We start from the raw sequence: 25581 nt of genomic DNA, 5'->3' as shown, positions 1-25581 counted from the left end.
AAAAGTATTCAACTCTTTAGTAACTAAGTTTGATTTCAAGTTACAAGTCAAATAAAAAAATAAATTAAATTCTTCAACAAATTAATGTTTTTACATCTAGTTCTAATATACCTTAATGAAAAGCAGTTTATTACTTAAAAAAGAAGATAGATTTGGCATATTAGAGAGCAACCTTCTAAATAAATTGTTACTAATAAGACATGAACCAGAAACAACAGTAACAAAACTCAAAATATAAAAGTAAGTTTAGTAATAAAAAGGATTCTTTCTCCCTATTCAACCAAAAAGAATGCAACTGAAAAAGCAATAATGAAATTAAAATTGTTGACAAAAATTGAGCTATTTGCAATACACACAAATTCTCAATGATCCTTTTTCAAACAGATATATGCTTATGTGATTTTCTTTCATTTCCTCTTATTTTTTTCTGGCCACTTAAGCACTCGGGACCTCCAAACTGTCAGCATTTTTTTTCTTTTTTTTAAACAAAATAGCCTCCCTATGCAGTAATAATGTTACTATTGAACTTACGAACCGTTAATAGTACACAAAGACAATTTTCCTCCCATTCTTTCATCTATCACAGTATCTCGTTTTACTAAAGAGCTGCCTGTAGCTAAACTCTCTGCCCATCTATAAGCAGTCACAACAATTTTTTTGTTTCTACGTCTCACTAACGAAGCAAATTTGGAGGAAAACCTGTGTGAGCGAAAGACACCTGAGAAAGCCATAGTTTAATTTTACTTCTTATTCACAACTTACATATAAAAGATTTTAGAATGTTTTTCTTTGCAGTAAGTCTCTCACTGCAACAATTCATGCCCACAATTTGATAATTAGAAATTATGTTTACTTTTCACATAAATATAAAAGAAACATGGAATTGTGTTCATTGCATCCACATAAGCTTTCCTGAGTAACTGGAAAAGATAAGATCAACTATTGGGTCATATTCCCCCTCTCCTGCCTTTCACGTAACAGCAGATATCAGTAACATTAAGAAGACACAAAATTAATGCTGTGCAGACAGTACTGTTACATGTAATTTCTCACCATCATTTAGAAGTGTGCCAAGCCTAAACAGTCAGAAATGAATTTAAAATTAAAGACATATTCACTAGGTGCCTTCATTTCAATCTGTACTGCAGATATGGCTCAAAAAAAGGAAAAAAGGATAAAGTCAGAGAATGTAGAAAATCAAGTGCCATATTTCTGCAAACACAAAAGACCTCATTGTTCAGATACTAGGTATGTTTCTGGAATTGTCTTATTTTATAGTTATCTGCCAGAAATTCAAAATTTCTATGCAACTTCAGGAGAAAAAAACCAAACAAAACACAGAGAAAATTTGGGGGTACCTCAAATTCCAGCTTTTGCTTGATCAACAGTCTAGATATAAAAATGCTTGAGGAAAGACTGAACTTTTAAAATTCAAAGTTCTTTTAATAGTACATGATAGGTACCCCTTAATACTACCTTTCACTGCTCATCCACACAGGCAGCAACATTAATTCCAGAGAAGACTACTACCAAATCAAGGACAACAAAACAGTGCTGGGGACAAGAATGAAGTGCACAGGGGCCCTGCTGGTTGTCTTGGTCCTGCCAGTAGGGGAAAAGGCTTGCATAGGAGCAGGTGGATCCTGTGCATCAGTACCTGGTTGCACAGCAGGTACCACTGACAGATTTGGCTTTTATGATCATGGGACAGTCTCTAATGATCAAGGACTGCTGGGAGAGATGAAATCCACCTGACAGAGTGGGACAAGATCACCTTTGCCAACAGGCTGACCAACCTGGTGAGGAAATAGTGGAAGGGGTGGAAAGCAAATGGTGCATGGTGATAGGAATAAGAGAAACCTAAGAACTGACAAAGCAGGATGAAAAGAATAAAACAGAGCAACCTAGGAAATAAGCAGGAGAAACCAGAGCTCCTGTAGTGGTCACACAACTGCAACATCATTAGAGTAAGACACTTGTAGATATTGATGCTTCTAAGAATTTAGAACTGGTATCTGGGTCTGAGAACGTGTAGCCAGGGACTGCAGATTGGAGGAATACGTGAGAGCCAGAAAGACAAAAATAATCACACTTGTCAACAACTTAGGTTTCCACAAACAATTGTGCACCTGAAATTGATTATGTAATGATTTTGATCGAATTACTAACTGTTCAGTATTGTTAGCTTTTCTTTCCATTAGCTAAAGTCTTAATTTTCATTATCTTTTACTGGCCAAAAGGTGGGCATTTTCCTGTATTTTTCAACTATCTGTCAACTCTTCATAAATGATTCAAAATTCTACAAAAATCATCAGAGTGAGAGGAATGTTAAAAAGCTTAAAAAATCTTGTTCAGACTTAAGTACATGTGGCTAGAACAAAAATGGAAAAATTTTGCAGCTGCTAGTAATCCACAAATAAAGAAGTACAAACAGCCTGGAACAGCATATTAACAAGTGTTTAAAGTTTGCCATGACATTCTACCCATGGAGGGTATAATTTTTCTGAAGCTGAGAATCCAGGAATCAATCAACAGTATATTACTTCAATGCTTCCAACTACAAGGCAAGGCTAGAACGCAAACCCCTAAATTCAGACCAGGCTGAAGCAGAACACACTATGAAAATGCCCAATGACACATGGTGAAGGTTTGTTGCACCATTCAAAATGTTTTTGAGTGAGATACTACAGTAAGCCACATTTGTCTGTCTGTCAAGCAACATTCCTGGTCATTGATATCCCTAAAATTGATATAGGATATGTACATGTATATTGAAGAAGGTGTTACTGATTAATACTGAATTGTTGTATTCCCTGGCCAATGCGGTCATCTTATTAGCACACTTTTAGAAAGTATTAAACTATTAAAAGTCAACCCTCAAAATATGCTGTTTGGATAATCAACACAGTCTTATGGATGAATATATATGAAGTTACTGCTGCTGTTCAGTAACTGATCTCTAAATAAATTATACTGAGATCTTCAAATTATTAAAATGTGCCATTTCAGTCAGAAACTTTTACACAAAATCTGTGTTAAGATGTATCACTTACCTGATAAACATGGAATGCATTAGCAGCTTTTCCACGCAGAAAGACTGAGGGAATCCAAACATTAATAAGAGCACGATTTGATCTGAGGAGGAGAGAGAAAAATTTAAAATAAGGAATCATATTTATGTATAAGAATTGCACAGCAACTACCTCCAGTGATTTAGATAATGATCAAAGTGATCAACAAAGCAATTTAACATTTCAAATGGAGTATCAGAAAAATTACAATTCTGCCTGAACCTTTTATACATGCTGTATCTAAGTGTTCCCTAAAATTTACATAACTGAAAAAGCACTGAAATAATTCCCTTTGCAGGTCTTTTGGGGTTTGGTTTTTTTTTTTGTTGTTTTTTGTTTGTTTGGTTTTTGTTTTTTTGTTGTTTTTTTTTTTTTTTTTAATAGCGTGCATTTGACAACATTTCATTATACACATGAAACAAAAACTATTCATTTCAACAAACTACGTTTTGGTCCACAGAACTCAGCACAACACTGAGTTCATTAAATAACAGAAGAGCACTACACAGCTACGGAGAATCCATTTTCATCCACTCTTTGCAATTCATCTCCAAATTTCTATGATTCAAAGACATCTGCTACATTTTCACACCCTTATCCACAAAAAGCTAGATTCATTAGTCTGATTAATAAAGGCAAAACTCCAAATAACAACACTCTAGAATGATCTGGGGTGATCAGCTGGGTTGTTTGTGGGGTTCTTTGTAGTACTATTTGTATGCATTAATTAGGAACTATTCTGTAAAAATGAGAAAGTCCATCACATTATGAATAGCATCTACCAAATCCAAGCAACAGAAAACAGGAACTTTCTGGTCCTTCGTTAGAATACCAAGACCTAGTGCACTGATAGAGCACTCCAAGAGAATCTCCATAAATCTAAACTCCTTGCATTCAACATTATTAAAAATGACACCAGCGCATAGACTGTGCAGCGCTCCATACTTTTTAACAGTGGAATACCACAGCTGAGAATTCAGGTATAGGAAATAATATACAAAAAGCAAATTACTGAATCTGTTTGCTTATTCTTCTTTCCCACAAAGACAGTACGAAGAGGAAAATACGTATATTATGAAACTTACACTTCAAAATCTGACAAACTCTGATCTTCAGATGTTTGACTCAAATCTCCAGGGACCTATATTTACAAAACAGAAATAATTCCCACACGACAGTTATTATGCTTTCTACTAAGAAAGCATAATATTATAAGGAAATTACAATTCACCACTGAATATTTTAAATGCCAATAAGAACTATTACTGGGAAACAATAAATGAAAATTAAACTATCATGCAACAGGATTGTGAACATATCACCCTTGCAAGTTCTTCATGTTAGAATTTGCTATAGTTTTGTAAAGAAACAAACTGGGGCTTGTTATAGCTTGTAATTTTGAAAGGTATAGAAAACCCAGAGAAAAGCATCACAATTAAGCCTTTATAAGCAAAGTATGCAAAAACAAAGTATATTGTGTGCATAAACAATTTATGGGAAAAGATGAAGCATATAAAACTAAGTGATCGCTCTTTTACAACCAACATTCCATTAAGAAACATGACCATTTTATTTTAGCTGTGTTCTTACAAAATATTATACAGCTACAAAAGTTCATAAAGATGGCAATGACGGACTAACAGCTGCAGAATCAAAAGAAGCAGCAGTTGTAAGAAAACAAGGTTGAAAGTGTTTAGAACTGAAGCAGCAATAGCTTTTTACCTTACTTTAAACCTAGCTAAAGTATATCTTCTCTCTTTTAAATACTGTAAGATGTAAATCATAAGACAGAATAATTCATGTGTTTTGATGAAAAAAAACAGCTAAAAGTTGTGAACTTCCACAGACACCTTCTACGTTAGTTAAATATTGGTTTGGTTTGGTATAGCTCTGTAATGTATGTTGCATGCACATTACTGTTTTTCAGAATATTTGCTGCCTAAGAAACTTAAATATATATTATTGCTTGTTGTAAACCAATAGATATTTTTATTACAAATCAATGTATTATTTCAGAGGGGACTAAAGAAAATCCAGTTCCAAGATGTTTTGAGAGATTAGCTCAAGACCACCCAGTACACAAGACAAAACTGAATTTCGCCTTCCCAAGATTAAAGAGATATGGTTCAGCAAAAACCTACCACCAGATACATACAGTTATTTTAATTAACTTAAGTAGAAGTTTTGCAGAAAAACCTCAGTGTGGACTTCAGAAATAAGAAAAAGGACGACATTAATGAGTTCCACTGTTTGCACACCTATCTTGAAACAGACTGGTTTCTGACTTTGTAGTGGTAATTTAAGTGTTGTTCATTGTAATGTAAATCACAGTGATGGAGATATTAAATCAATGTACTTCCTCATACCCTTGAGAGCACATACTTTTTGTATTAATATTCCTTTGATTGTTGCAGAATTTCTGAAACCCAAAGACTAGAAATTTGGAAAGATCACTGTGAACAACTAATTTGTAAATTATAGCCATTAAAATTGATTATCAGCATTAAAAGGAAAAGAGAAGACAGTGAAGAATCATGGAAACTATTTTTATTACAAACTGTAAATTATATACTGTTTTAATAATAAAATGTTAAGAACGGGGCTGATATTCTCAAAGAAGTCAAAGGGGGATCAAATATTCATATCCTACAATTTCTGGCAGTTACACACTTTACCACCTCTGAAAGTTCTACTGCGTAAGTCTTTAGGACTATATTCAATTCACAGTTTAATTTTGGACAGTAACAACTAACGACTAGCATTTAGCTAGCCCTTGAAAATACAGTACTATTTCCACTTCTTAAAAAGTTCTAGGAATTAAGTTTTCTCCCAATATCTATCAATATCTAACTGCTAGATTAGGATATGGAGATACATGGTTAAAAACAAAACCTCTGAGCTGGGACATACAGCCCAAAATCTCCGAGTAAGAAAGTACAAATATAATATGCATGTGATTTATCATTTGTCATCTCTTAACACAATAATGTGATTGTTTCCATCTAAAAGGCTTGAAAATTATAGACGAAATCCTACTTCATTAATGCACACAGAACTGTCATCAGCCACTTTACATAAATGTTATGATAAAAAAGGCATGAATGCTTCCAGTGCAAACAAAAAATGTAAGGAACAATAGCACACAACCATATGAACAAAAACTACCAAAATACGCCTCCCTCACAAGATGGACAAATATTTGGAACATTTTTGACTCCTGTTTCCTCCCTGTTCATTTTCAAATTTCAACCAAATTTTTTAACACAAAAAGCCTAAGCCAAAGTTGGTAGAAAACAATTTTATTCTCTGAATATATCTACTGTATATTCAATTTTGCTAAAGAGAAACAAAAATACCAGGGTGTTCTTGACAGATGTGTTATTAGCTGTTATTTCTTATAAGCTAATATATATTATATTTCACCTCGAGTAATGTTTTTGAGCTTCCTCCAGAATGGTATTCTACACTGTAATAAACACTTACCGGCCCTCTCAAATCAATTAGTTCTTGTCTCATCTGGGACACAAGAGCTTCTTTTGCCATCAGAGCACGGTGCAGCCTCTCATTGAATTCAATCAGTTCACCATGCATTTCAGCTACCTGAAAAACAAAGCCAAGAGACAACTGTGTTCTAAACTGAAAAAAACCCATCCTACATGTATATCAACTTTTTTTTTTTTCACCGTACTCTCCAAGTAGTGCATCTCATTGCTAATGCATTAAACTGACCATTAAGAACAGACAGTTACAATAATTTTTGACTCATGCCTTGAAATGTAGGTTTCGATATTGAATTCAACATGACAAAATACAATCTATGTCCAATTTTATTCCTATCAGAAGAGATACTATGGCAACTGATTCTAATAAAATACCTATTAACTTTTTTCTCCGTTTAATTCTTTGATGAACACAGCACACAACAGTTACAATCTAATCACACTCTTTTGAACTGCAAATAATACAAAATGTACAAACTGCATTAAACCTTGTCAATGATCCGTGAGTAATATATTCTACACTCTTACTTGAAGTTTTAATAGGATTGAAGCTAGAAGTCCACTAATTCCAAGCAAATCTGAGAGGGGTCAAAGGAGCATAGACACCACAGTTACACTGTGGCACAAGTTGTGCATAGGTAAATAGTGTGGCCTCTAGCATGGACTTTTTGGACACAAAATCTAGCTATGTCTGTGCTTTCTGTTTTTGAGTCAAAGTGTCAAGAAACCACCATTAATGCAGGGTATTTATGAAAGTGAACAGGGCTGGATGAATGACAAGGATGAAAAGTATACCAATTTACAGAGCAAACTATGTTTAAGTTGGTTTCCTGCCAAGAGAAGCAAAAAACGGTAAAACTCAACTCAAAGTTAAAGATGGTGTTGAGCTCTTGAATTATTCTTACACAGAAGTAAAGCGTAAGCCTATAAAGGGAGAAGAACTCCAAAAGGACGAGGGCTCCCAAATAGCAAAGGTCTAAGTAGTAGCAGTAACATGTTATTATCAAGAAAATGGGATGAAGAAACTAGAGGAAACAGGAAGTAAGGCTAAAAGAAACTTAAAACCTGTGTTCAGCAAGATTTTTACCTATTCCTATCAGAATCATTATACTGTAAAATTGAGTGAAAATTTCAATTATGATGGATGGTCCATCAGTACACAATATACCTGGCAAGAGGAGTTGTCTTGAACTGATAACGCCACTTGAAGCCTTAAAGCAAAGAAATTTGAGCCAAAAGGGTTTGCAGAATTATTTTCAAGGGAAAAGAAAGACTCTTCAGAAAACCTCACTGTTAGATGTTTCCAAGTAAATCCTCCTTATATGACTTCTGTATTAAAGAGCAAGAATACTGATGAGGGCCACTATCAGAGGTGGAGCACCAGATGAGCAGTCCCAGGGCAGAACAAGAAAAGCTACAATTTTAAAAGGAGTTAGATGAAAACAGCAGCAGTGACTTGGGTTGGCCCTAGTAGGCATAGCAGGCTACCACAACAATATTGTTAAATGTGTTTTTCAGGTTACACCAACTCTTGAAATGCCACCTCATATAGTGAACCAAAGCTAGGAGAATAGTACAGACAATGGGGTAACATTATGAAAGCACAGCTGAACAAGTTGAATATCAATCCACTACCTTCAACGATAGCATGGGGACTTGGACTACTGCCAAATCTCTCAAGACTTCATAGTTTCCCTTCTGGAGGCAGTTCACTACTATCTATGGATTTCACACTTTCCTCTTCTTGAATTACCACTCTGCCTTCTCCCTCTTTTCCAGGGAAGTTCCCCAAGATAAAGCAGTTTAATTCAATTTGTTTAATTTAGTGTTTGCTTTTAATTTAGTGCTTTATTCCAGAAAACCTGTATCCTTCACGTAATTAAAGCAAACAGAAAAAACAGCTTCAATTTGAAAAACCAGGAGCTGACATAAATGATTAAAATTTAAAAATAATTATGCCCTAGTTGAACTTCAAGTATTCTTTTCCAAATTCTTTTCAAATTAGAGGCAGTCCTTCAAATCCAGTAATTCATCAGTGTTGCATATACATGAAAAGAGCTAAACTAAGCCCAGATATTATTTGTCTAGACTGGTATCTCTCATTAATTCTGAATTTACAAACTATTCTGAAATGCTTAGAAAATTAAGAGCTAAAATCCAGTAACAGTAATTGAATTAACAACAAACTTGCCTTGTAATGGGACTATCAAGAAATACAAAAGCTGAAGATTTCAGAGTGATTATTTAAACCCAAACAGGCATTTTTATTTGTTTGTCTGATTATGTAAGCAGTTTTAGATTAATATTGATGCTTTACCTTACACATTACAATACAAAAAGCTTGCAACACATCCAAGTTATTTAGTTTCACTCCTCAATTTCTCAAGTGCAAAGGTTTAACATAGTATTAATATAGTTTCAACAATAAAAAGCTTTATTATTATTATTGTTATTATTATTTATAGTATAATACGGCAGCTTTAATTTACTGGGTTTGTTGCTGTTCCTATCAAGCATTTCTGTTGCACTTAATCCTACTAGAAAAGCTAATTTCTCAGCCTCATAATTAGACTCTTTTCTGGCTCCTCCTGATAAAACTCAGAACGTCAGGATTTCCATGTTATCAATTAATGACATGTATTCATATCTTAATTGTTCATTCAACCTCAGCCTTGATAAAAAAAGGTTCTTTGTCTTCAAACACTTGTTAGCAATTAGTAAGCTCAGTTTGAGAAAAAAAAAGATATCTAAATCCATATGAACGTCTGTGTTATAACTAACGTAGTAGGTGCCACTTAGCAAGCAGTTTTCCTTCATAAATTACATACATTTATGCACAAACAAAACTGCCAACTTTACTAGATAAAGTAATAATATAACATCATTAACGCTGGATAAACTGTTTTCCATACTAGCTTAACCACTCATTCCAACCCAAAGTGACTGGTGTAATATTTAAGAATACCATAAGCCCCTCTGATTCAGGTTAATTCAGGTCATTGTTAATTACAGAGAGCCTGGGCTTGGAGGCAGAACTTCATTGTATTTCACATACAAAAAGATGCAGTATGCTACTAGTTGCAAATGAACAGACCAAAACTATAGTACTGAGTTGGCTGATTGTTATCAAAAGCAATATACAAAGTTATGAATAGACGCAAAACTCACTAGTTTACATAGCTGAAATCATGTTTGATTTTTCAGTGCCTGTCTCTATCAGAACAAAATCCAAATGATCTGATGTAATACCTATTTTCTCTCCCTCTCATTTGCATGTCTGTGAAATAACATTCTACTTGCAGACTCAATATGTAAATTCAACAGCTCTCTCAAAACACCGGAAGTAATACAAAAATGTATGTCTGTTACTATTAAAGTTAAATAATAAAAAGAAAACTTCACAGCAAATAAAATAGCAAAACACCTGCTATATATTATCAAAAGGACAGATTGGCAGGTATGTTACTTGTGAAAAATCACTTTTATTAGTAATTTTAAGTTACTTCAATATTTTTTCTTGTCAAAGAAGAATGTTTTACCATCAGAGCAAACCAAAAGGAGAAATGAAATGTACATCCAAATAACAGTATTAATTGAGGTTCCTCTAACTTTTCCTGCATTAAGGTCTGCTAAAAACAATAAAGTGGTCTCCTTATAATTATATCCTTTCAGGCACATTTTATGTCATCACATTTTCCTTTATTCATTCCACACTGAAGCTTAAGCAATGGTTTTCCCAGCTAGGATTTCACCCATCTTCACAGTTGTTCTTCTCCATGACAATATGTTTAAAGCAGAAAATTAAAGTACAGATCAACTAAGTTCCCTTAGCTAAGATGATCATTCAAATTCAGTTCTGGTCATATCAGAAAGCATGCTTAAAGAGCCCAAATTCTTATCACGAAGGGGAAGTGAGGTTAACATAAAATATTTAGACTTCTGTCCTGGGTTTGAGTGAGTGGTGGGGTTTTTTGGTAGCAGGGGAGGGGGTTGCAGGGGCAGCCCCCTGCGAGAAGCTTCTTGAAGCTCCCCCAGCTCCAAGTCAGCTCCACTTCTGCACCAAAACTGAACCAATCAGCTGCGCCTCTGCGATAACGTATTTCAGAAGGGACGTGATGACGGGCAGTGGGACTTGTGAGGAGGAGTCGCTGCAGCTGCATGAACACCAAGGTCAGTGGAGGAACGGAGGAAGAAAGGAGGGGGAGGTGTGCCGGAGCAGAGACCCCCCTGTATCCTGTGGGGAGACGGCAGGGTGGCCCCCCCTGCCACCCATGAAGATCTGCAGTGGTGCAGACACTGATTTATGGCTTGTGTTTTGTTTCATATGGCTGATTAAGGTGCTGTGCCTGAAGAAGCCAGGGTCTTGTGGGAGAAGGTAGCCCCTGCTGTTGTAGTTCAGTGCTGGGAGGATTGCAGCATGCAGGGGTGTCCCACCCCAGAGCAGCTCAGAAAGGGCTGCAGCTGTGGGAGGGACTCCAGTCGGAGAAAGTTGGTGTCCCATGCTGGAGCAGTGTAAGGAAACTCTGCAGCCTGTGGGAGGGACCCACATCGGAGGAAGTTTGTGGAGAACTGTCTCCTGTGAGAGGGGGACCACGCAGGAGCAGGGGGAGAAGTTCCAGAAGCTCCCCGCACTGAAGCTGTAAGAAGTGGCAGCACTAAGTGCACCCCCCATTCCCTGCCCCTGTGCTGCTGGGGGGAGGAGGTGGAGATATCGGGAGCAGAACTGAGCCTGGAAAGAAGGGAGGGGTGGGGGGAAGGTGTTGTGTTCTCAAGATGTGGCAATGCTTCTCACTGTCCTACTCTGTTAAGTGTTGTGGTTAATGTCCATAATAAATGTATGTTCTTTTTTTTCTTCCCCTAACAAGACTGCCTTTTGCTCGTGACCATAATGGTATCTGCCCCTCCTGGTCCTATGTAAACTTAAAACATGCTAGGAATGTTTCACTAACTATATGAAAAATACAATCTGTCTTAGGACATACTTTTAAAGTAGAGAAACAGACTTTTAAGAACTTGCAACAAGGAAAAATGAATAAGGTTTTCTTAAAGGGTGTTTTAGTGGAAGTCAATTTTTTTTTTTAATATAATTTGCAGCTAAAATTCATAAAAGTTATTGCACAAGCCATATCTGAATTACTTTTTGTCAGGCATAGGCACTTTTTCCCCAATTGTCACAAAATACAAACCAACATATTTACCAAGAAACTCTAGACTGAACTGAAAGTTGCTTCCTTTTGCTCTCAGTGGAAGCATGGGTGCATTTTTCCCATGAAAAGATGTCCTTTTTCAAAAATCAACATTCTTCTACATTTCTCCCCAACAGAAATAACAGCAAAGGTCTTCAAGGAAGAGCAGGTATCCTTCTAAATACTGGTAGTTTAATTTTTTTCTACAAGTGAGAAACAGTAAAACTCAAAATGGTAGACAGTTCAGACAAATCTATTGATATAGCCATAAAATGCTTGGTCATTGCTTTCTTTTTCAAAACTTCAATTTTGTATACTTGACATTTTCATCTTCAAGTTGCTTAGTTCAAGTCAGTCTGAAAAATCCATTTAAGAATAGGATTGAGTTTTGATTGTTTTGGTTTGGAGTTTTTAAATTTTGTTTTGTGGTGTGGATTTTTGGTTTTTTTGGGGGGTGGTTGTTTGTTTGTTTACTATAACTACAAGTAAGCACATGTCACAATTCATCAAAGCCAACAAGAAGAAAATAAGCTTTAGCTTTCAACTCAAAATACATTGGGAACTGAGCCCATTAGATGAACTACGTATTAATGCTTGCAATATTTCAGTCTTTGACAATTGTGTAGAGTTCTACCAGTGTTTACTGAGGTTAACCCTGACATACAAAAGAGCACTAACACACTGAACAGGAAAAAACACTACTCTGGCAACACCTGTGCTTGGCCAGGGAAAACGAAAATAACCAGCAAAAGCAAAATCATATAAAGACAATAATGAGTTTAAGAAGTGTTAATAAGAGGGATAAAAATTACCACATCTCTAGCGGCTGTATTCTTCTATGTATCTTCATAGCAAAAGCTAAAAGCTCAAGACAAAAAAACTAAGCAACAAAGATCTAAACAAAACTCTAACCACCAACATTATTATCTTTCCCTAGATCCTTTTAACTTCCGATTTCACACCTGGAGGAAGGCTTCACCTCATCTACTGTGCTGAGACAGCTATTCTGAATTGCAACTCACTATCCCTTTACTAGTATTATCTTCATGAGCTAACACAAAATATATAACCAGCATCTATAAGGATAATCTGACATAGGCAATGAAGTACAGAGATACAGCTACGAGCAGGAGACTACTTTTCATAAACATTCCATAGCCTGCCTCCAAGAGAACAAGACTTGGAACTAAATTAATATTATTATTGGATACTAAAAATCATGGACTTCAGAAAAGTAATTTCACATATCACAAAACATTATTTAGTGTAAATCACTCTGATAATTTGATTTTTTTCAAAAAAGCACTGACAGACTGATTTTTACCTAGCAGGCTTTACACTAAGACCAGGTATTAACTGTCCTCCCATAACTTGCACAGATCTAACAAAAACACTGACTGGCACAAGTTTTATATTTTAGCTACACAAATGCAGCTGTGGTTCCATACCTAATCCAAACCAACTGGTGAGCTCAGCTGACATGACAGTGTACAGATCCAGTATTTACTAATGACTGTGGAACCACAAAAGCAGAATAGAAATGTTTCTCTTCTTGCTTATCACAGTCTTCTCATTGTTATCCCCCATATGCCATGTTTGAATTGCAACAATAAAAAGACTTGACACACCTTTTGAACCCCAGTAGCTCCTCCTGTCAGAGGGCTGTTTGAAGTCATGTCAGTTTGTGGTTTCACTATTCCACAGATATTAATTTGCTGTTACTTGTGCCCTTGCTAGTAACTCTCCATTCCTAAACTGCTAACCCTTCCCTTTTCCTTCAAATCATGAGATTAACATAGTTAGGTAACGCATTCAGCAGTCATTGCCATCCCTTAGAGGCACCTTAGTGTTTTTGAGGTGGCAAGGGCTTTACAACAAGGAAACCTTCAGCACTGACCACAAAATACTGATCCTCTTCATGTTTATTCATTTCCATCTACACTATGTTCAGGACTGTCAATCAGATGAGGAAGTGATCTGGATGAAAATACCACAAAAATATTTAAGCTAAAGAAGGTTCTCAAACCAGTTTGCACCATGAACATAGAAACTACTGTTAGATTACAAGTGTGGGGTAGGTGCCCTGTGATGCAGAAGCAGGATTCACACAATAGATTGGCTGCTTAAATTGGTATCTCTGCCAAACATGCAACATAAACCAAAGCATGTGTTTAACCTAAAGAACATTTTCCATGCTTTCCCCAAGTATGTGATTTGATATAACAAAAGATACTATCTCTTCCTGAAATCTTGCCTTGATAAGTTACCTGTAACAGAATACAGTGGGTAAGATAATAGCAATGGTTCACTGTAAATGCCACACTGCTTTTTCCTTGTAGAACTTGCCCAAGAGACAGCTTAACACTCACCACAGTTATTTACTGTTAACTGAATATAAACAGCAGTGATTCAGAAATAAGTTTGTTTGTAAAGAAAATTAAAAAACCTGACCTGTGTGCACATTATATGGATCACTTAAGTGTATTGTGATTCATGGATGCATCATTCTTGCCCCAGTAAAGAAAACTGCTCATCTTACTCATGCAAGACTAGTCTGTCAGTGAGAGAGATGCTATACACATCATTCAGAGAACTATATATTATATATCAAGAATTGCACAAAAAGTCATTCTTGCCAGTTCACTTCTAGTACTACTGCACTTAGTAAGGTAAAACTGTGCATTGCACACCCTTGGGAGTGAACAACTTATCCAAATTATTTTCTTCTTTTTTATTTGGATATAAATTCTTGCTGAGAAAATAAATATACACATATATAAAACCATATTTCACAATTCTTACGAAATAAGATAAATTCTTTTAAGAACTACAAAAAAAAAAAAATCTACCCTTGTGCCAAGGTGCTCTGGCCAGATGAAATTACATCTCACTGTATTACAGTAATAATTTAACTGACAAAAGCTACAGAAGGGCTTGTGATTACACAGAAAAGTGCTGATCAACTTACTAATGTAAGACGTATATTCTATACTGACTTCAAACACAAGTAACATTTAAAAACAAGGCTCCATGCCATGCTAAGACCTTTAAAGAAAAAACTAAAATAACAATTTCCGAAAGTATCACTGGCCACTGATGCACTGATCTCATTTGCCTACTGAGTGAAATCTCATGCTGAGTGCAAGTATGCTAATAAAGTATCTGTCAGTAAACAGTATGACTGACAGAACAGATATAAACAGAAGAGATCAAACTTGCACTGTTTATTCAATGTTAATAAGAGCCAAAGATTTGTTTCACAAAAGGCTATTTTTCAATTCTCTCCTATGAGAAAATGTTAAAGCTAAGCAAACAAGGGCTATTATTTACACAGCTGCTTTTCACATGATACTATACTATTTCCTTACTCCACTACAACAAAACAAAACAAAAAAAATCATCAAAAGGTCAAATGTTTAAAATTGTTTAAAAAAGCCACCTACACAACTTGAATGATACATGCCATAATTTGTTCTTTTCCTGTAATTGCTGGCTCAAAAAAAATTCTCAATAAAGCTTAAAGCCATTTGAGCACTTAGAAATTAAATTGAGATTAAAGTTAAGAATCTTGATGGTAGTTTGAGTAAAAAATAATCCATAGCATCCTTCTGAAAGCCTCAGGATGCAACTGGCCAAAGAATTACTTGTTCAACAACAAAGAACAGAAGGCATGAAAATTCATTAAGTGAAACTTTCCAGAATGGTGAAAGCTTGGCTTAATATCCAAAATTATCTTTTGCATATATTTTAAATGTTTGAAACAATTCAACTTCTCAGAAGAGCTGCATAATTTGGCAAGAATTTAAAAACCATTAAACTTAACCTTTTTGACAGATGTCAGATTTCATGAATATCTAATATTCAGAAATAAACTACTAACTCTAATCTACTGACTGTACTTATTTGAACAAAGTGATTCACATCTTGAGTTCACACGATCAGCATATGCACCTTCCATGTCAGAAAAACAGTTTCCCAGCCTCACATACCAAAAGCTCAGAGATCAATTTGTCAGGCATAAAAATACAACAGTACACCTACCACATAAAAAGTTAAGTCTATGAGCGTGAGGAAAAGGTACAAGAGTATTTTCAAATTCATTAAAAGGCAAACTGCAGGTTTCTGTGGAACTTCACTTTAAAAACTGAGTAATTCCTAGTTAATTTATGTAGAAAAATTCTGACTCCTACAAGTTTCCTGTACAGGCTTCTACAAGAAAAGCCTTAGAGAGTTGGAAAGGACTTTTTCTTTTTGACTGTTTGGTCTGTCTCCAAAATTCCTGTAAGAATGAGTGTTTCTAGAGAACAATAAGAGATTAATAAGCTTGAGTACCTCAAAAGCCAGTGATTCCAGCAGAGGAGCTAGTCTCCTCATTTCCTAGTCTGACAGAAATAGTCTATTCCAGGAAACTGAAAATTTAATGTCATTTGAGTCTTTAACAGAGCTTTCTCATAATACAATTTAGTATACCATAAGCATAACCTACAATTTAATTTTGATTAAATGCAGGTGAAAGTTCACCACTAAAATTACTCTTAAATAAAGTACAAAATTATCAAAGGCTGAAATGACAAAGAAAGTTGAAGTCACATTCTCTCTAATTAGGTATGTTTACTAGTTCATTACTGGTCTACAGCAACAAAAAGAAAGAACAGACCGATTGGAAACAATGTCTTACAGATAACAATCTGGCCACAGATCTTTTAAAGATGTAAACCACCCCAATTGTTTTAGCTTTTTTATTTGTTTTGCTTCATTTTAAATCTTTAGCAGTATCAGGTCTGACATGTCAGGAAGTCTTTAGTAATTGCTTATTGTGACCTTAGTTGCAATACAAACTATGAAGAGTTTGTCTATCCCTCAGTGTGTAACAGGAAAACTTCCAGTGATGTTACTCTGACAAACCTTACAGATGCAGGACAAAGCAAAAGAAACGTATTTTTATCTTATGTACAGCAAATTATGCTAACAATGCATAGCTATGGCCTAAATAATATCTTACGATTATTTTAAACACCTTTTATTATTCATGGCTTGAGAGCTGTATGAATTGACCTACTTTCTCTTCTAGAACAAAATAGCATTCTGGTCGCAAAGCATATGACATTGGAAAACATAGGGGTATTGCCAGAGGTATCCAAAGACCTATCAATATCCCAATAAGCTTCAAATTGGGGGTTTAGAATAAATTGTGGTAACTAGATAGATGTTTCATTAATATTTCTAAGGAAATACACCATTAAAGAAATTATGCAGAATTTTTACAAAAATTTCCCTAACATTGTTTTAAATATAATATTCAGTAAAAAGTTTCTTTGAGTTTCTTTACTGCATCAGACTTTTTATTTGCAACTTCTGTTTATCCACTTGGTTAAATCAATCAATTTACAGATCGTAACTAAAGAACTTTGATAAATACAAACATTTTTACAAATAAGGTAAGAAAGTGAAAATTTCTTAAATATATTATTATGAACAAAATAATTTCCAATGATAAAACAGGAAAAAAAAATCTCTAATTACTCAGCCAAACCATTCTCTGTGTGGAGACTTCAATACTTCAATATCTTGATTAGCTACCAAGAAATTCAAGGGAATTGTTGTCTTCAGTTGAAATAGACTACTACACACAAGATAACAGTTACTAAAACTGCTTAAGTCTGAACATTTTTCAGACCCAGCTCTAGCTGAATGGAACTGCCAGAACAGCATTTCAAGAGTGGTTTCTATCCTAGTCCTGCATGGAACACAACACAGGCTAACCTTTGAAAATGAGACTTCACATCTTTCATTTGTGGAGAGAAAAAACGAGTAATGACTTCTGGTAAATACATTTGGCTTGTTACAGGGGTTACATCCTATTTTGAGTGCGGGAAGACATTGTTACAGACTAGTAAGTGAGACTCGGGTGCAGACTTCCTCTTCTGGATGTGATTTGCCACAAGGTTTTCCAGTGGTTACATCTACTGTTGTGTCACCAGTGCCACTGCTAAAACTGTCTTCCACAAACACAGAAGTGTTAGCAACAAACTCCTGAACATGCAGAACAAAGTTAGAAGAACTAAGAAGGATGCTTTTAAAGCTGAAAGAGATTTTACCTGTGTTCTTAACTAAGGTATTCTTTTGAAAGGTACAGAACAGAGCAAGGAAGTCAGAAGAACCCAACCAAAGGTATGTATTAGGGAGAGAATTAGTTTCACATGGTCCTATGAGAAAAGGATAACCAAGTGTCAATGTTCTAGAACTGTATTAACCTCTTTGATGCATGACCTGCATTTTTAGTCATCTTCATGTTAGTCAGTTAATACGAGTATCCAAATTCAGAGTATTTTGGGCAAGAGGAAGACATAGAGAATTGTTTTACTTTTTATAAAAATGTTCATTTAATATTTAATAGGAGATATGGGTATTAGATATTAAATTTCATTAGTTCTGTCTGGAAAATCGTTTGTATTTAAATTTAGGATGAAACCCTAATCTTTTTTTCTTTAATTAATTTTACATTAGTCTTAGTAGTGAATCTTGCATGAAGAACTTTTTCTAACATGGTCATATCAACAGAACTAGTAGCTTCCATCATCCATTTCCATACTGCAGTATTCAATAAACTATATGGTAAGGCAATACAAAAGTGAAACACAGTTTGGCAATCAGAAAACAGTATTAAAGCCCAGAAGTAGCCACAGATTTCATTATGTCCTCATTTTAAAGCTCAACTAACAAAACAGGAATGCCCGTGACTATGTACTGTAACTTATACAATACCTGAAACATGTTGTCTGTGATGCTTTCAACTTTACCACCGTAAGTTATAACCTTAAGGAACTTGTTTATTTATTAAAACCTTCATTTTAATAACAAAGTATAAATCTGTACCCTTGTTATCAAAAGTATTTTTAATTATCAGAATTGCTTTAAATGTGTTTTGAAGTTAAATTAACAAATTTGTATTTCAACCACAGAAGCCCAAATCTTTTTTTTTTTTTTTTTTTTTTAAAGCAAAAATCAGACTTTTCTTTTACACTAACAGGGAAAAAGCGACAACTAAGCAAAGAAACTATTTACCACTTCCAATGTTATGCTACAATTATGATTCCATAAAGTTTGTGCAGTACATACTTTACCTCAATCAATTTTCTTTCATAAGAGCTAGCTAGTTCCTCATTGTTTTCTACTTGCTTTTGCTCTGGAATAGTAAGTTCACCATCAGTGCTCCAAATGTTTGGCAGAACTACAACAAAAAGATACCTCAAATTAAAATGTTAAATTACATAAATATCTAAGACAACCTGCTTAGAAATAATAGCTGTAAAAGAAACAGTTATTAGAAGTATCAAAATAGGATGTAACATTAAACAGTATTACAAGTACAAATACAAATGCTGCAGAGAGCTTTCTTGTGAGCAGTATTTAGACAGGTACTCTCAACACAAAAAAAATGGAAACAATAAGCATTTGGCTGTTCTGTGACTACAGCTACCTAACATATGTAAGTAGTAGCCACAGTTCCTACCCAAAGCCTTTGAAAACTGAGCCTATTCTTCTCTTCTAAGTCTGTTTTCTACTTATCTTGCAAAATATAATTTCATTTTATTTGCACAGACTACTTACATATCATTGAAATTACAGAAAGTAGGGCTGAGAATGGACATTCCATACTTCATCTAGTATTTCATGTTTTTGCATAAAGTAGGATCAGCTGCAGTTATTTCATTCCTGACAGTTAATTGTCTAATTTATGCCTAGAAACCTCCAATAATGAAGATTTCATGCTTCCCTGCACAATCTATTTAAATTTTTCTTGACAAAAAGGTTTTCTTGATAGCTAATCAAACTTCCTTCACCTGCCATTTAAGTCCATTGCTTCTTTTCTTACCCGCAGTGAAAGAACACTACAGCTTATTCTATTCCTGTTCCAAGCTATCATTTACGTATTTCATGATCGCTTTCAGGCCTATTCTATATCTCCTCTAACTTACACAAAGTCATATTCAACTTGTCCTGATAGATCATGAATTTCTAAAAGTTAGCACATAGAAAGTAAACAAGCCCTAAAAAGAGAGGTTTAACAAATGATTTCACCATTTTTCAAAATCTAAACTATATATACAACCACTACAAGGTAAATAGAAAACATCATAATTCTTCTGACTAACACTCCTGAGCATTGGGACTGTTTTCTGCTTTGAGGAAAAACATATACAAGCAGAAGTTTATTATTTTATGTCAATTTTGAAAGCTATTTTAAGAGCTATTTATTGTAAATCTTGCTTGAAGTTCTTAGCCACAAACTTCTAAGATCAGCATTTTGATATATATATTATTGTATCTAAGCAGATCTGAAAAATGGTACACATCCAAATCCAGTCGATGGCTGAGAAATCAGGATGCTCATTTATTAAATATTTAAATACCAATATGAACCTGCTCAGTCTACAGCAGTAATCATTCATTTTGAAAGCTGGTATTATATTCTGAACTTGACAGAGTTGTGACTCTTGAGCAACTTATTTATAATCACATTTGCTAAGTGTTTTGGTTTGTTTTTTTTAAGTCACCACAAGGCAAAGTATTATGCTGAGTTTTATTTATTATTTTAGGAAACTATTTAAAAGCCATACTCACTAGCACTTGATCTGACTGTTGTAGCAAGCATAGATGCCTCTCCATTTATAGACATAAAAGTAATAGCAGAAGCTCAATTTATTTTGACTCAAAACAGTTTCAAAAAAAGTCTGAACACACAGTGTTCTAAAATCTACAATACATTTAAGACTGTTGTTTTGATACCATTTGGAAGAAGATTAATCATCACTGAAATTACTCATTATGATAACATAGGGCAGCAGTGAAATTAGTTGTATGAAACATCTTACACCTCTCTGATGAAGACCATTTCCTGACATTACAGCAAAAAACAACAGCTGGGAGTTTTCCAAGTTTAAGCGGATCAGAACTCTATGTCACTGTCTACATGTAAGGCTAGTTACAAGTCAAGAACCTTAACCTACGAGGGTGTAAATTAATATATAAGAAACCAACAATAATTTTAACTTAAAATTACAAAAAGCAGAGAAAACAGTAGTTTCTTAATTCTGTGTTCTTCACATAATTGTCACAATATCAGAACACAGTAATAAAGGTCTTCTAGATGTACTCTGTAATCCTTTTATGTATGTAAGCTAATTAAGAACAAAGTTCTTAATTGAGACAAGTTGTTACGGTCACTTTAAGTTATACCATAATTGAAATTCAGTAATTTACCTTAAGTTACACAATGATCTATATAGTGAAAAGTACAAATAGCTCTTTCTAATAATGCAAATATTCTCAATTATGGAAGCTCACATCTAAAAAATATGAATGCCTATGATGAGATAATGGAAGTTATTTATATAAACCACAGGTACAGTACTTCCTATAAATCTGGTAAAAGAAAAAACTCTTTTTGTTGTTTCACTCTCCTTTTCTGAAGTGTATTTAAACATATTATTTCTCAGGAAATATTTACATGCTTAAGTACTTTTTTGAGTCAGAGGCCCCAGTACTACTAAAATTTCACATGAATCTCCAATGGAAAACAAATAATTTGGTTTTGTAAAAATATAATGTGTGAAGTTAGAATATAAGAAAGATTATTACAAATAGTGCATGTAGCTGAAATTTATTCTGGTCACTATGATGAATATTACAGAAAATTAGTGTGGACTGATTAAATATCCCTTGAGCATAAAGCATACATGTATTCATTTTTAGAAACATTGGTACTGTTCCATCTCCCTTTTTCATCTATAAAATCTGACCATCCTACTCAGTTTCTATTCTTATCACTCATTAATTTGCATAATTTTAACATGGCAGAATATAGCTAGCCTAGGAATACTTTTTTTTTTTCTTTTCCTATAATTACACTCATCATGAAAACTGTCAGTATCCTAATGAAGGATAATTTCTGCTATTATAAGAAGCTTAAGAGATGGTTTTCGTGAATAATTCTTATTATGGATCACTACACACAAGCAAAGTCGGAAGTAAAAACATGTGCTCTCACTAACAAAAATCCTTTTCAGGATGAATGAAGTTTCTAAACTACAGATAAGTATAGTGACTAGCCTTTAATGTAGTATTCATTCATACAGCCACTTATATGACCACAATATTGACAATTAAAAAAAGAAAAAATGACAGATAGTAACCATTTCTGAAAAGCCACCTTGTCTCTCAGAATACCTTCTGCTGTCAGTGGAAATACAGGTCCCACAAGATGATGATTCAGAATCAAGACTCTAATTCATCCAGTGGTCAGTGGTGATAGAAGTGTACATAACAGAAGAAAGACTGGTAACACTGCTGATAATTTAACTTATCTTTCAAATATAAAATCTGCTCATTAGAGTCAGAACAATGTAGCAAAGAAAGTTAAATTTCTGGTCTTAAAACAGACTCTATTTCAAAGTCTGAAAATACTGACTTCCAAAACAACACTTACAGAATAATCTAGAGATACTAAATTTTCTCTCCTCAAAATAATTATTCTTATGTACGAGTATCACGTTAATTCACAGATTATTTTTTAAATTACATTTCCATCTGATAGCTTTTTCTGGGAAGTTTCTTATTGAAAGAAAGACCACCTCATCTACCAGAAAACACTGTAAAAATGCGTATAAAAACCTACATTAGTATTTTTCTCAAAAGGAAAAAGATATCAAATATTTTATTTTCACTACTGGGAGATACTACTCTACCATAGTTTGAAGAGATGGAAAGGGCTTATAATTATCTCCTACTAACCCCACTTTCATGTAAATGATTTCATTTGTTTTGGCAAAGACTCAACAAGGAAAGCAAAGACTTCTTGATTGTTTCTACTCAGCAGTAATGTGATGGTATGCCATCACATAACATTCTTTTTGTTTTATATCAATCTACATTACAAAACCATTCACACAGCAGCAGATAGCACAGTCAGAGATGCATCCAGGACAGTTCTCATAGAATTTTCATCTTTTTTCATATCTTCCAACAGGGGGAGGGCTGATGTCATACTGGAGGCATGTGGAGGCATGAACTGTGTCCCCAGCCACATTAGGACTGTTTTGACTAGTTATCTACAGAGATCCATTCTAGGATCAATCAAATCAGAAAACAAAGCAAAAAAAAAAAAAAAAAAAAAAAAAAGAAGGCAGATTCCTGTAAACCAGACACATGCTGGTTCAATGGTTATTCTTCCATTGTCATTTTTTTATGCAAGTCCAGGAGTCACTTCCATCATTTAATTACTATACCTATGCCTCCAATAAACTCTCTTTCAATGGTACCATACAGGAAAATAAACCCTGTGCATGGACTGTATTATTTTTTTCCCTTCATTTAATCCTTACCTTCCACTGTTTGACCTTCTCTTCTAAGCATCTGGACAGCTCCTACATACTTCTTAAGTTGCACTTTTAGCACCTCATTTTCTCTGTTGACAGAAAGAACAGAATAAATAAATATTACTGTTTTCTCAAAATAGATTAAAGTCCCTCTCAATGGAAAAAAGTCATTCTATCTGTAATAATAAGCTTTATCTAAGTTGTGTCATCAAAATAAAAAAAAATTACTTACACATTAAAAAATACACCAACAACAGAGTACCAGGAAAATTCATCTTCCAGGGCCACATAGACACATCAGTGAAACAGACTGCCTCATAATCAAAAAGTTTTCATTAATTGTTTAATTTAGATTTTCTTTACTATGCTACACTGATGGCAGAAAAATTATACAGTCTACCTAAATCAACACTTGATTGTAAAAATAAGGATGGGATACTAGCACCTTAGTTTATATTTGAGGGGAAATAAGGATTCCAACCAACTGAATTTTAATCAAAGGTGACAAATTGCATGTCTGAAAATTCAATTATTTAAGCCCATTCAGTTAACCAAGTATGACAGATGTGTTTATACAGAAGAAACATAACTAAACTGTGTTGAAAGAGAGTTCAGACAACTTTTACTCTTCTTTAAGAAAATATCAGGGTAGAAATATATAGGTGCCACAGATGCAGCACAGAACATCACACGCGAGAAACCCACAACTGGTTAGAGAAGAGAGAACATGGGCAGGTCAAAATCATGTCTGAGGAGTGGTACAAGCTCTAGGGAAGACGAAACCCTAGATATGTAACAGCTTACGGAAAGCTATAAAGAGATTATACACAAAAAGGTAAACATTTTATTTATGAGAATTTATTTAAGAATGAGAAGTATTCAGAAACACATGCAGATATATTTGACAGACCTTATAATACTATATATATACATATACACACTATATATATACAATTATGTATATACACACACAAAAATAAAACTGCTGGTAAGAGCAATGCCGTAGTTATATATAAAAACTCTAGACTGGTACTGTATTCCTATTTCTATGGATTTAAAAAATCAGTTTTCTGAGCTATGTAACCTTAATTTTATTCAGTCCTTTAGTAGGAGGTTGCTAAGTAATTGAGATGAAACTACTGATTACCCAACTATGAAATTTTAACAAAGTCCCTGATGATTTTAGGCATTTTATGGCATTTTTCATTTCCTAGACTACAAAGAACAAGTCTTTTATTCCAGCAGATGGATGCTGATATTCAGATTAAGGGGAAAAAAAATAATCAGTAACTGAGTTTAATTCTACACACTATAGTAAAACAAGTCTAAAAAATTTATTCATGAAAAAAATAAAATTATATGAATGCTAGACAAAAATATTTCTCACCAGAAGTGTAAATATGTCTGCACGGAAATCCCTGTATACATTTACAATAGTTTTAGGGATTCTGATGGAATAATCATACACCATCTCATTTCTACATTTGAGAATAGACTCTGTGCCTTTTGTCAGAACTGAGAGAGCATAAAAAAAAAAAAAAATCAAAAAAATCCATTTTTTACTATTGTGCCTATCGACTCAAAATTGATAGAGTACACATGAATTTTAGAAAGACTTTAATTCACTTAAGGTTTTTGAGACAAGACTGAAATTCAAAGCAGGATACTATGGCCCAGTCACAATTTTCTAATATGCCTCTATATCATCTTATTATATCTGATTCTTTGACATCTCTTTCTCATTACTACTATTTAGCTAGATTACAAAGAGGGCCCATCCTGATATACATGAATTTATATAAGTCTTTTTATTGGAGGATGTTTAAAAAAAAAATTAGTAAGCACTCACTAATAAGTCTTTTATGACTTCAAGAGTCATTATATCAGATATTCATATCAAGTATTTTATAGGAGGAGAAAGTCCTGTATAGGAGTTATAGAGCAGATTTGCAGAGATTCTTGTCCAGCTGAACCAACAGTACTACATATTGTTAAGGAAGTTAAATATTTTTACGTGAAGGCCCCAGCTTTACTTCTGCAACTTTTCCAAACTTTACCATGTAACTTGAAGCAAAATTGTTAGCCTGTCACGAGACTAGTGATAAACACAATGCTTTCAGCATCTTTTGAAGTACTCCAAACAATTCCACATTCTGTGATGAAGAATAAGTGACAAGACCATGAGTACAAGTTGAAGGGGATAGAAAAAAAAAAAAAAAAAAAAAAGAAAAAAAAAAATCACGCTGAAATACATGGGAAAACAGAAACAGAGAACTATGCCACTAAAAGCACACCTATCCCCAAAACCTCGATTATAATGAATTTTCCTGCCTGATCACTTCTACCATGTTAATAAGTAGCTGAAAGACAGAATGATAATATGTCATTTTACCCTTTATCAGCTCATTGACAGAGGATGGCAATCTAGTATTCCTACAAATTACTC

General features: G+C 34.3%; 1 protein-coding gene across 2 annotated transcripts in view; it reads right to left on the bottom strand.

Annotated features, from left to right (window-relative positions):
* Positions 1 to 25581, bottom strand: part of SNX29 (sorting nexin 29) — a 130489-nt gene that overhangs the window by 62521 nt on the left and 42387 nt on the right. For both annotated transcript variants that reach the window (XM_032983686.2, XM_042798743.1), the window contains exons 14-18: positions 23142 to 23224; positions 18882 to 18988; positions 6555 to 6671; positions 4157 to 4212; positions 3054 to 3135 (exon numbers count right to left, since the gene is read on the bottom strand). In XM_032983686.2, coding sequence (XP_032839577.1) covers positions 3054 to 3135; positions 4157 to 4212; positions 6555 to 6671; positions 18882 to 18988; positions 23142 to 23224 — 445 coding nt within the window. The remainder of the gene's footprint in view (positions 1 to 3053; positions 3136 to 4156; positions 4213 to 6554; positions 6672 to 18881; positions 18989 to 23141; positions 23225 to 25581) is intronic.

This window comes from Tyto alba, unplaced genomic scaffold (genome assembly GCF_018691265.1).
Source record: "Tyto alba isolate M040663 unplaced genomic scaffold, T.alba_DEE_v4.0 Super-Scaffold_28, whole genome shotgun sequence".
In the NCBI taxonomy this organism is placed as follows: domain Eukaryota; kingdom Metazoa; phylum Chordata; class Aves; order Strigiformes; family Tytonidae; genus Tyto; species Tyto alba.
Note: the sequence above shows the minus strand (reverse complement) of the source record. Positions and strands in the feature narration are given on the sequence as shown.